The sequence below is a fragment of the Oncorhynchus clarkii genome, chromosome 11, assembly GCF_045791955.1.
Source record: "Oncorhynchus clarkii lewisi isolate Uvic-CL-2024 chromosome 11, UVic_Ocla_1.0, whole genome shotgun sequence".
In the NCBI taxonomy this organism is placed as follows: domain Eukaryota; kingdom Metazoa; phylum Chordata; class Actinopteri; order Salmoniformes; family Salmonidae; genus Oncorhynchus; species Oncorhynchus clarkii.
In genome coordinates, this window is record NC_092157.1 from 36,384,893 (window position 1) to 36,398,402 (window position 13,510).

At 41.2% G+C, this 13,510-nt stretch overlaps 1 protein-coding gene across 1 annotated transcript in view; it reads right to left on the reverse strand.

The window, feature by feature from the left end:
- LOC139420474 (arf-GAP with SH3 domain, ANK repeat and PH domain-containing protein 1-like) overlaps positions 1-13,510 on the reverse strand; it is a 77,711-nt gene that overhangs the window by 33,473 nt on the left and 30,728 nt on the right. The window contains exons 6-8 of the mRNA XM_071170658.1: positions 5,112-5,186; positions 3,706-3,755; positions 1,656-1,785 (exon numbers count right to left, since the gene is read on the reverse strand). Coding sequence (XP_071026759.1) covers positions 1,656-1,785; positions 3,706-3,755; positions 5,112-5,186 — 255 coding nt within the window. The remainder of the gene's footprint in view (positions 1-1,655; positions 1,786-3,705; positions 3,756-5,111; positions 5,187-13,510) is intronic.

The window sequence follows — 13,510 nt, forward strand, 5'->3', positions numbered from 1 at the left end:
TCAATTAGCCTATTGGAGGTGTACCTGTGGATGTATTTCAAGGCCTACCTTCAAACTCAGTGCCTCTTTGCTTGACATCATGGGAAAATCAAAAGAAATCAGTCTCCCAAGGATGAAGTCTGGTTCATCCTTGGGAGCAATTTCCAAGCGCCTGAAGGTATCATGTTCATCTGCACAAACAAGAGTACGCAAGTATAAACACCATGGGACCACGCAGCCGTAATACTGCTCAGGAAGGAGACGCGTTCTGTCTCCTAGAGATGAACGTACTTTGGTGCGAAAAGTGCAAATCAATTCCAGAACAACAGCAAAGGACCTTGTGAAGATGCTGGAGGAAACTACTGTACTGTATCTATATCCACAGTAAATCGAGTCCCATATCAACACAACAAAGATCATACCTTTTTGGAGAAATGCCCTCTGGTCTGGTGAAACAAAAATAGAACTGTTTGGCCATAATGACCATCGTTATGTTTTGAGGAAAAAGGGGGATGCTTGCAAGCCGAAGAACACCATCCCAACCGTGAAGCACAGGGGTGGCAGCATCATGTTGTGGGGGTGCTTTGCCTCAAAAGGGACTGGTGCACTTCACAAAATAGATGGCATCATGAGAAGGAAAATTATGTGGATATATTGAAGCAACATCTCAAGACATCAGTCAGGAAGTTAAAACTTGGTTGCAAATGGGTCTCCCAAATGGACAATGACCCCAAGCATACTCCCAAAGTAGTGGGAAAATGGCTTAAAGACAACAAAGTCAAGGTATTGGAGTGGACATCACAAAGCCCTGACCTCAATCCTATGGAACATTTGTGGGCAGACCTGAAAAGGCGTATGCAAGCAAGGAGGCCCACAAACCTTACTCAGTTACACCAGCTCTGTCAGGAGGAATGGGCCAAAATTCACCCAACTTATTGTGGGAAGCTTGTGGAAGGCTACCCAAAACGTTTGACCCAAGTTAAACAATTTAAAGGCAATGCTACCAAATACTAATTGAGTGTATGTAAACGTCTGACCCACTGGGAATATGATGAAAGAAATAAAAGCTGAAATAAATCATTCTCTCTACTATTATTACTACTATTATTATTTCACATTCTTAAAATAAAGTGGTGATCCTAACTGACTTAAGACATTACATTTTTACTTACTTATTTTTACATAAAATTCCGACTTCAACTATATATAGTGTTTAAAAAAGAAATACAAATTAATAATAATATATATATATATATATATATATATATATATATATATACAGTGGGGCAAAATACTTATTTTCCACCATAATTTGCAAATAAATTCATAAAAAATCCTACAATGTGATTTTCTGGATTTTCCTCATTTTGTCTGTCATAGTTGAAGTGTACCGATGATGAAAATTACAGGCCTCTATCATCTTTTTAAGTGGGAGAACTTGCACAATTGGTGGCTGACTAAATACTTTTTTGCCCCACTGTACAATATATATATTTGGTGGCCCCACTGCAATTTTATTGGGGTTGCAACCCCAACTCTAAATACCACTGCTCTAGAGGGATACAGCTCACTCACAAGCATTGGTTTACAGAAAACTACATACTGTACATCTCAGTCAGTGCCCAGTTTGTGCCTAATCAGTGCCCATTAGTCTGTGCCCAGTGTCCACTACTGACCTCACACATCTGGAGTTGGAAGAGACGGCGTTCCTTCTCCATCTCCTCAGCGATCTCCGCGCCTGTTATCTCCGTGCGAATCATCCCATGCTGCTTGGCATGCTCCCTCTTTTCCTTCTCGATCTTTGTACTGAAATTAAACAGACAGACAGACAGACCGGCCGTGTTAGAGAAACCAGGCAGGCAGACAGACCAACAGACAGACAGACAGACAGACAGACAGACAGACAGACAGACAGACAGACAGACAGGCAGACAGACAGACAGACAGACCGACCGTGTTAGAGAAACCAGGCAGACCAACAGACAGACAGACAGACAGACAGACAGACAGACAGACAGACAGACAGACAGACAGACCGTGTTAGAGAAACCAGGCAGACCAACAGACAGACAGACAGACAGACAGACAGACAGACAGACAGACAGACAGACCGTGTTAGAGAAACCAGGCAGACCAACAGACAGTGTTTAAGTCCATGACAACTCTTTAAATCAGATGGAATTCTCCGGGAAGAAGTATAGTTTTCACAGGGTGGAACATTCCAGTTAAATGTTGCTCTGTGTGATATACAGTCCATCCGTTCTGACATTGTCATGACACCGTAAACAACTGTACGCAGACATAACCATATATAGTGCAAACCCCAGGTGTCCCAACACAGCTATGTACATCTACACTCGGGATCAATATTTTCCACAAAATCCACCAAGTTTCAATACCAGTAACATTTCATATTTATCTTGTGAATCCTGGGAAATTTAGCAAAAATCAGAAGTCTCCATTTAAATTGTTTAAAACCAAGATATGGTCACTATTCCAGAGTTCTCTCCAAATAAGAGGGGTACTGCACCACCTTGTCGGCTTGGCTGCGCCACAATGTAAAGATTTCAGAGCAAGTAAAACTGATATTTAGTCATGATAGAGTAACTATCTTGATCGCCAATGACGGTGTGAATTTGCGAAACAGGGCGTCCATAAAATCGGAGTGTTTTCACATTCCTCAATTCAGTGCAGTTCGGCAGTAGGCTATCTCGACACAGAACGCGCTCAGGATGCACCCCGAGTATAGCGTTGTCGAATCAGACAAACTTTGTCACGGCAGTTAAACGACCAAAATATATATATATTTAAACTTTATTTAACCAGGTAGGCTAGTTGAGAACAAGTTCTCATTTACAACTGCAACCTGGCCAAGATAAAGCATAGCAATTTGACACATACAACAACACAGAGTTACACATGGAATAAACAAATAACACTGTCAATAATACAGTAGGGAGAAAAAAAAAGGAGAAAAAAAGTTAACGGTATCTTAACAAGAACAGACTCTGTTTAAAAAAATATCCTCTATCTACTCTCATACCATTTGATGATCACACATTCTCTACCGATGCTCTCACATGGGAACCAAGTAGGCCTACAGCGCAGAGAAGCGGGGGAAATGTTATAGAGGCGGTATTTTGGCATGCATGGGCGAGAGACATGCTTTGATAATGCATTGCAACATATGGATTACGGAATAAAGTTACAAATGTTCATGCAAAACAGGAGTCAGGATTTGGGGTTTCAGTGGGATTGATACTTGATAGGAAAATAACCTAGCCTCTAGGGCAGGATGTGTGACCGTCTAAAGACTCACAGTGACAGCTCAAAGAGGCACACGTTATTTTATAGGCTATACTGCAGGGGTTTCCAATAGGGTTTATTAACTGCATTCTGGTCGCATGTGCAGCCCGTCGGTGTCAATTATGCGTGTGCTTTGAATGAATGTCGACTTCGTGTGAAGTAAATATGCTAGGCTAAAGGCTACCACGCGACAACCTTTTTTGGATTATGTGCTATTTAATTTTTTTATCTGCTTCCCTGCTTCCCTCCATGTTTTGTATGTTGTGGAATTGCATTAGTGCGACATTGGGGGATTTTTTTTGTTTATTTCCCGGGTCTTGTCATTAAATTCTTTCGGGAAATGTGAAGAGTATTCCCTCTCCGGGATCCCGTTTACCAATGTTAATCCCTAATGTAGACATTTATTATTAACACACTTACAACTTAGCTTCATAATCCTTCCAGGCTTTGTCAAAGGGCTTCTTTATGTCCTGAAAGAAATAGGACAGAGTATGAGTAAACAGCAGTAATGAGGTCAATCTGGAATCCCACAATGCAGTGCTAACTCTCTCTCCAACACAGGCCGACACCGCCACTGCAGCCAAGGAGCCAAGGCCTCATCCTCACAATTTATGTTTTGGAAACCCACTACCACGCCATGTTTCCAAACCTCACGGGTTCATGACCCCTTTATTCGTGGCGCTCGCCTTCAGGCACAACACAGGGACACTGTTTACGCAAAGATTTACAGTGTGATCTTTTAAACAGTCAGGCCCACTAGTCCCCCCCCCCCCCTTCCCCCTTCTCCACCTCTCTCTCTTTCTCTCTCTCAAATGCAAGCACACTCTCACACACACCCACTCTGTCTCTCTAAAACACACACGCACAAGCACGGGCACACGCACCACACTAGGGCTGGGAATTGCCAGGGACCTCATGATGAGTTATTATCATGATTCTTAGATGCCGATACGGTATGTATTGCGATTAACACAATTCGATATGTGTTGAGATTCAATAATGTGATTCAATACTGTGATTTTACTGCGATTCCATGTTCCAAACATATATCTCACCATATACATTGAGTGTACTAAACATTAGGAGCTCCTTCTTAATATTGAGTTGACCTCACAACAGCCTCAATTTGTCGGGCATGGACTCAATATGTTGAAAGTGTTCCACAGGGATGCTGGCCCATGTTGACTCCAATGCTTCCAACAGTTGTGTCAAATTGGCTGGATGTCCACGGAAAACGGTTGAGTGTGAAAAACCCAGCAGCGTTGCAGTTCTTCAGCAGCTTTGCAGTTCTTGACACAAACCGGTGCGCCTGGCACCTACTAACATATCCAGTTCAAAGACACTTAAATATTTTTGTTTGAGCCTCTGAACAATCCATGTCTCAATTGCCTCGAGGCTTAAAAATCCATCTTTAACCTGTCTCCTCCCCTTCATCTACACTGATTGAAGTGGATTTAACAAGTGACATCAGTAAGGGACCATAGCTTTCACCTGGATTCACCTGGTCAGTCTATGTCATGGAAAGAGCAGGTGTTCTTAATGTTATGTATGCTCAGTGTATGTCTGTGACAAGAGAGTCATGATCAGTCATCGAAATAAAAAAGTGCTGAAAACAAGTTGGCTCACTATTTAAAAAGAAGATGAAGAAGAACAAGCTATGATGCAGGAACAGCCACTACTAACATACACATGAATCGACAGAGCTGCTAAGTGGGCTCTACTGAGTGGCCTCCAGCGCTAGGTCCTCCCCTAGGCGGTAAGGCAGAGAAAGAGAGCGGGAGTGAGGGAGAGAGCAAGGAAAGGAGGGTCTTTATTGTAAATCTTACCCCTTTCACGCCTTTCAGGTCCCCCTTCAACAGCGAGTCCAGGGTGAACATCACATTATGGCTCAGGCTCTGGAGCTGGAGAGAGAGGGAGGGAGAAGGAGAGAGAGAGAGAGAGAGAGAGAGAGAAATAAGGATGACAAATATAAATTCTATTTGGACACAGTTCTATTAGAACACACCAAAAACAACACATATCTAGGACTAAATATCAGCAACACAGGTAGCTTTCACATGGCTGTGAATGAGCTGAAAGACAAAGCAAGAAGAGCATTCTATGCCATTAAAAGGAATATCAAAATCGAAATTCCAATTAGAATCTGGCTCAACATTTTTCAATCAGTTATAGAACCAATTGCTCTATATGGCAGTGAAGTATGTGGTCCAATCTCTAATAATGAATTTACCAAATGGGACAAGCATCCAATCGAAATACTGCATGCAGAGTTTTGCAAGACTCTATTGCAAGTGCAAAGAAAAACTCCAAATAACGCATGTAGAGCAGAATTGGGACAATACCCCCTCCTCATTCAAATAGAAAAAAGAGCCATCAAATTTTACAACCATCTAAAAACAAGTGACCCCAAAACATTCCATCACACAGCTCTACAATGTCAAGAGATGAAAAAAGAGAAGAGTCCCCTCAGCCAGCTGGTTCTAAGGCTCATTTCACCAACTCAAACCAACCCCATAGAGCCTCAGGACAGCACTCAGCCAGCTGGTTCTAAGGCTCATTTCACCAACTCAAACCAACCAAATAGAGCCTCAGGACATCACTCAGAAAATCTGGCCCAACCAAATCATCCCAAAACAAAAATAAAAATATATCACCTATTGGAAAGACACCACAAAAAATCAAAGTAAACTTCAATGCTATTTGGCTCTAAACAGACAGTACATGGTGGCAGACTATCTGACCAATGTGACTGATAGAAAACTAAGGAAAACATTGACTAGGTACAGACTCAGTGAGCACAGTCTGACTATAGAGACCGGTCGTCACAGACAAACCTGGCTGCCCAGAGAGGACAGGCTGTACTCACTCTGCTCCAGGGGAGAGGTACAGACAAAGCTGTATTTCCTATTACACTGTGACAAATACTCAGACCTAAGATAATATTTATTTCCCAAAATTATAATTAAATACAAAGAATTTGAAACAATAAAATAATTATTGGGTGAAAAGCCAAAATGTGCAGTTTTGGCAGCCAAATACAGTATGTATTCCTCCTGCCACAACCTGCGGGACAGCCAGTGAAAAGTGCAAAGTAATGTCGATAATATTTCCCATCTTGTTTTGTTTTGTCTTTCATACCATGTCATGTGTCTTCTCAGTCATGTTGACACTGGTCCACTACCAGTGCTTTAATGAATTGTTGTTCTCATTAATATTGTTGTTGTAGTTGTTGTTAATGGTAATCCCATGTCCACAATACTATTATTGCTGTTGGTCCCACCATTTATTTATATAAATATACATATATATTCTATATAAATATATATTTGTATTTTATTTTTATTTTTCGATATGTATACTTTGACAATGTAAGTAATAATGAACTTGCCATGTCAATAAAGTCAATTGAATTGAATTGAATTGAATTGAGAGAGAGAGAGAGAGAGAGAGAGAGAGAGAGAGAGCGAGAGAGACAGAGACACAGAGAGAGAGAGACAGAGACACAGAGAGAGAGAGAGAGAGAGAGAGAGAGAGAGAGAGGGGGAGAGAGAGACAGAGAGAGAGAGAGAGAGAGAGAGAGAGAAAACGGTTAAGATGAGAAAGAGAAAGAGAGAGCGAGAGAGAGGGAAAGAGAGGGGGAGCGAGAGCGAAAGAGAGAGAGAGAGAGAGAGGGAGAGAGAGAGAGTGAAAGAGAGAGAGAGAGAGAGAGAGCGAAAGAGAGAGAGAGAGAGAGCGAGAGAGCGAGAGAGAGGGAGAGAGAGCGAAAGAGAGAGAGAGAGAGAGAGAGAGAGAGAGAGAGAGAGAGAGAGAGAAAAGGGTTAGGATGAGAAAGAGAAAGAGAAAGAGAAAGAGAGAGAGAGTTGTTCAGTAACTCGGTCACCAGGGCAAGAGTCAGGCATCTACTCTTTCAGCTTTCATCTGGAGTACATCAACAAATACTTGTGACGGCCCGAAGAAACCTTGACAGTATTATCTTCAGTCTAGGGGTGAACTCAATCTTGGCTATTTAGGAACCAGCAAAAACATTTTAGACTCTTAAAAAGTGGGCTAAGCTATTTAGGAATCAGCAAACACAATTTGACTACCATTTGCTTACAGCGCTGTAACCACATTGATCAATGCAGGTCAATATTCCTGAGCATTTATTCCATTTAGAACTGTGATGGTCAGTGCCAAGTCCCTTCCGGTCCGGGAAACAAACAACACTTAATGGCCACTAATGTGTTGCTTAAGTGCCTCCGTTGCAAAGACCCAATGTCTAAATCAATCACCTACTTATTGACTGCTGCTCTACAATTAGAGCTGGCCATGGTCTGTCTCCAGCATCCCAAATGACACCCAGTATCCTATATAGTGCACTACTTTTGACCAGAGCTTTATGGGGGTTCTAAGGGCCCTGGTCAAAAGCAGTGCACTATAAAGGGAATTGATTGCCATTTGGGGTGTCACTTTATGGAGTGGATGGATACTACTTAGCCTGGCCTGAAACCTGGGCTCAACCCCACTACTCACTACTCACCAACAGGGTGGTCTCCTTCCTCTCACTCTGTTCTCCAGAGAGAGGCCCCTTATTTATGGATGGTAAATACCACAAACTAGTGTCAGCATATGAAGAGTTTACCCCATACATAGAGAAGAGAGAGAGAGAGAGAGAGAGAGAGAGAGAGAGAGAGAGAGAGAGAGAGAGAGAGAGAGAGAGAGAGAGAGGGGGAAAGAGAGAGAGAGAGAGAGAGAGATAGAGAGAGAGAGAGAGAGAGAGAGAGAGCAAAATGTCCGCCAGAATAATAGCAACAATGGTGATGTATTAATCTATGACAGGTTCATGTGAGGGGGTTATCAACATCAATACTTTTACCAATAGTAGTACACACTGACACCAGCCCTTGGGGAGCACTTATCAAAAGGATATATTCAATAAACACTCAAATGACAACTACAGTGCATTCGTAAAGTATTCAGACCTCTTTACTTTTCCCACATTTTGTTACGTTACGGTCTTATTCCAAAATTGATTAAATACTTTTTTCCCCCTCATCAATCTACACACAATACCCCATAATGACAAAGCAAAAAACATTTTTTTAAACATTCTGCAGATCCTCTCAAGCTCTGTCAGGTTGGGGATGGGGAGCATTGCTGCACAGATATTTCCAGGTTTCTCCAGAGATGTTCGACTGGGTTCAAGTCCGGGCTTTGGCAGGGCCACTCAAGGACCTGTCCCGAAGCCACTCCTGCATTGTCTTGGCTGTGTGCTTAGGGTCATTGTTCCTGTTGGAAGTTGAACTTTCACCCCAGTCTGAGGTCCTGAACGCTCTGAAGCAGGTATTCATCAAGGATCTCTCTGTACTTTGCTCCATTCATCTTTCCATCGATCCTGACTAGTCTCCCAGTCCCTTCCGCATTCAGACCTAAGAGTTCAATCTTGGTTTCATCAGACCAGAGAATCTTGTTTCTCATGGTCTGAGAATCTTTAGGTGACTTTTGGCAAACTCCAAGCGGGCTGTCATGTGCCTTTTACTGAGGAGAGGCTTCCATCTGGCCACATTACCATAAAGGCCTGATTGGTAGAGTTCTGCAGAGATTGTTGTCCTTCTGGAAGGTTCTCCCATCTCCACAGAGGAAATCTCACCTCTCTGAGGCTCTTCTCCCCCGACTTCTCAGTTTGGTCGGGCGGCCAGCTCTTGGAAGATTCCTGGTGGTTCCAAACTTCTTCCATTTAAGAATGATAGAGGTCACTGTGTTCTTGGGGACCTTCAATGCTGCAGACATTTTTCGGTACCCTTCCCCAGATCTGTGCCTCGACACAATCCTGTCTCGGAGCTCTACGGACAATTCCTTCGACCTCATGGCTTGGTTTTTGCTCTGACATGCACTGTCAAATGGGGGACCTTATATAGACATGTGTGTGCCTTTCCAAATCATGTCCAATCATTTGAATTGACCACAGGTGGACTCCAATCAATTTGTAGAAACATCTCAAGGATGATCAATGGAAACCGGAATCACTTGAGCTCAATGTCGAGTCTAATAGCAAAAGGTCTGAATGCTTATGTAAATAAGGTATTTCAGTTTTTAATTTTTAATACATTTGCAAAAATGTCAAAAACCTGTTATCACTTTGTCATTATGGGGTATTGTGTGTAGATTGATGATTTCCTTTTTTTTTATTTAATCCATTTTAGAAAAATGCTGTAACGTAACAAAATGTGGTTAATGTCAAGGGGTCTGAATACTTTCTGAAGGCACTGTATGTCTGAATATAGATCAGTGGGCATCTGTGCTTGGTTATGAATGTGGGTAGCCTTCTAAGTAAATAAAGGTGAAATAAAAAATAAATAAATAAAAAGTGAGCGATGCAAGAATTCAGTATCTAACTACGTATGTGAGACCGACACAGACCACACACAGACACTAAATGCTTGATACACAAGAATGTATAAATGCAAATGTACGTCTTAGAAATATCTCATGCACAGAAGTGTGCCTGTGTAATAACGTGAGAGACAGAGAGAGAGGAAGGGATACAGAGGAATATGTCTCCACTTAGCATCGATATAAGGAATGTCAAGAGATGCTTGTCATTTCACCACCGTTACAGGCAACATGTATACATACCACCTCCCCAGGCAGAGCCAACAGGTGGCTGATTTAGGAGGGTTCCAGGGGAGCTCTCACACACACACACACACACACACACACACACATACACACACACACACACACACACACACACACACACACACACACACACACACACACACACACACACACCGATACACACGCATGCACGCACACACACACACACACACACACACAATGAAACACACGCATGCACGCACACACACATAAACACACACATAGTCTCTCTCACACACACAGCCTCTCTCTGAAACACACTCACATTAACATCCACGTACACTAATATCACTGCCAGCCACACAGGTGGAGAGCTTCTTCTTCCAACAACAATCACTCACACACACAAGATTCCAAATAAATATCAGGGGAAATCTATAGCAGTAACCTATATTGAGGTGATTGTGATGACGGTTTTGTCAGGGTGGTCTTTTGCAACAACAACAGAAATTGCTTGATAATAGCTTGGAATATTCAGGGGAACTATTGCAGCCGCCTCTAATGAAGACATACAGTAGAAGTCAGAAGTTTACATACACCTTAGCCAAATACATTTAAACTCAGTTTTTCACAATTCCTCACATTTAATCCAAGTAAAAATTAACTGTCTGTTGTCAGTTAAGATCAGCACTTTATTTTAAGAATGTGAAATGTCAGAATAATAGAAGAGAGAATGATATATTTCAGCTTTTATTTCTTTCACCACAGTGGGTCAGAAGATTACATACACTCAATTAGTATTTGGTAGCATTGCCTTTAAATTGTTTAACTTGGGTCAAATGTTTCAGGTAGCCTTCCACAAGCTTCTCACAATAAGTTGATTTTGGCCCCTTCCTCCTGACAGAGCTGGTGAAACTGAGTCAGGTTTGTAAGGCCTCCTTGCTCGCACAGGCTTTTTCAGGTCTGCCCACAAATGTTCTATAGGATTGAGGTCAGGGCTTTGTGATGGCCAATCCAATACCTTGACTTTGTTGTCCTTAAGCCATTTTGCCACAACTTTGGAAGTATGCTTTGGGCCATTGTCCCAAGCTTTAACTTCCTGACTGATGTCTTGAGATGTTGCTTCAATATATCTACATAATGTTCCTGCCTCATGATGCCATCTATTTTGTGAAGTGCACCAGTCCCTCCTGCAGCAAAGCACCCCCACAACATGATGCTGCCACCCCCGTCCTTCACGGTTGGGATGGTGTTCTTCAGCTTGCAAGCATCCCCCTTTTTCCTCCAAACATAACGATGGTCATTATGGCCAAACAGTTCTATTTAAGTTTCATCAGACCAGAGGGCATTTCTCCAAAAGGTACGATCTTTGTCCCCATGTGCAGTTGCAAACCGTAGTCTGGCTTTTTCATGGCAGTTTTGGAGCAGCGGGTTCTTCCTTGCTGAGCGGCCTTTCAGGTTATGTCGATGTGGGACTCGTTTTACTGTGCATGTAGTACTTTTGTACCTGTTTCCTCCAGCATCTTCAGAAGGTCCTTTGCTGTTGTTCTGGGATTGATTTGCACTTCTTGCACCAAAGTACGTTCACCTCTATGAGACAGAACCCGTTTCCTTCCTGAGCGGTATGACGGTTGCGTGGTCCCATGGTGTTTATACTTGCGTACTCTTGTTTGATGAACAGATGAACATGGTACATTCAGGCGTTTGGAAATTGCTCCCAAGGATGAACCAGAATTGTGGAGAGTTAAAAAAAAAATCTGATGTCTTGACTGATTTCTTTTGATGTCAAGCAAAGAGGCAGTGAGTTTGAAGGTAGGCCTTGAAATACTTCCACAGGTACACCTCCAATTGACTCAAATGATGTAAATTAGCCTATCAGAAGCTTTTAAAGCCATGACATCATTTTCTGGAATTTTTAAAGATGTTTTCTAAGGCACAGTCAATTTAGTGTATGTAAACTTCTAACCCACTGGAATTGTGATACAGTGAATTATAAGTGAAATAATCTGTCTGTAAACAATTGTTGGAAAAATTACTTGTGTTATTGCACGAAGTAGATGTCGTAACCAACTTGCCAAAACTATAGTTTGTGAATAAGAAATTTGTGGAGTGGTTGAAAAAAAAGTTTTAATGACTCCAATTGAAGTGTATGTGTAGTGTATGTAAACTTCAACTGTACATGCTTGGTCGTTCGTGCGTTATTGTTGTCACGATACCAGAATTTTGACTTCGACACAGATACCAAATCTTGAACAATATGTTGAAAAATGGTAGAACAACTGAAATAACAAATAGAATAACTTCTATTCTATATTCAATTTTTTATTCTTTATAAAACCATATCTTGAATATCTACAATTTGCCTTATGCGAAACCATATCTGAGACTCTTAGTTTAGATGTAATTTTATAGTTTCATCTAAAATGTGTAGATTTGTTAATTGATACATATCAGGGTTAATTTGCTCATCTATGGCCATAATATTGGGTCAAATTACATTCATTAGACCTATGATTCACTATTCATTACAGCTAAATAATTTAAGGTGTTAAATTAATAATGTTGTTCCAAAACGACATAAAAAAACCTTTGAAGCTCATTTCATTGAAATACAATATATTTTACACAGCCTACTACGATTCCCAGAGTGCATTTCAAGTCCCAGGGTGCAACGCTCCACCCAGGGCTGGGTCAAAGATTTTAATAACTATCCCTGGGGTGTCACCAGTTACCACAGCCACAAATTCAAAATGAAACCAAAAATGTGCTTTTTGGTTTTCATTTAAGGTTAAGGTTAGGCATAAATTTAGCAGTGTGCTTGAGGTTAGGTTTAGGTTTCAAATCAGATTGTAATAGCCCACCCAATTTATTTACCTCATCCCCACACTGTTTTTATTTATGTACTTTTCTGCTCTTTTGCACACCAGTATCTCTACCTGCGCATGACCATCTGATCATTTATCACTCCAGTGTTAATCTGCTAAATTGTAATTATTCACCTACCTCCTCATGCCTTTTGCACACAATGTATATAGACTCTTTTTTTCTTTTTTTCTACTGTGTTATTGACTTGTTTATTGTTTATTCCATGTGTAACTAACTCTGTGTTGTTGTCTGTTCACACTGCTATGCTTTATCTTGGCCAGGTCGCAGTTGTAAATGAGAACTTGTTCTCAACTAGCCTACCTGGTTAAATAAAGGTGAAATAAAAATAAAAAAATACATTTAAAAAAGAAGATACATTGTAGAAATTATGACTTTGTGGCTGCAGTAACTAGTGATGACCCAAGGGCTGGCTGGGCTGCTGCTAGTAGTCTAAAAAGTAGTCTAAAGAAATATATGCAAAGTAGTCTAAATATATTGCAGTCATAGCTAAGTTATGAGTTCATTTTGCATTACTTTCGGGTTGTAATCATATTATAATGCTCACATGAATGTCATGCTGAATATACTGTATGCTCATGCCATTGTTACAAAAACATTATTCGAATTTAGTTGCTAGAAGAATAACGTTAGGCTACAATGCAAATGTCATGTGTAAAATAATTTTTTATGTTATTTATGGAAGTAAATCTCCTTTGCACTGCACACTGCTTTGTAACACCTTTTGCATAGTTGTGTCAGTGGGCTGGCCCTCATCATCTGCTCT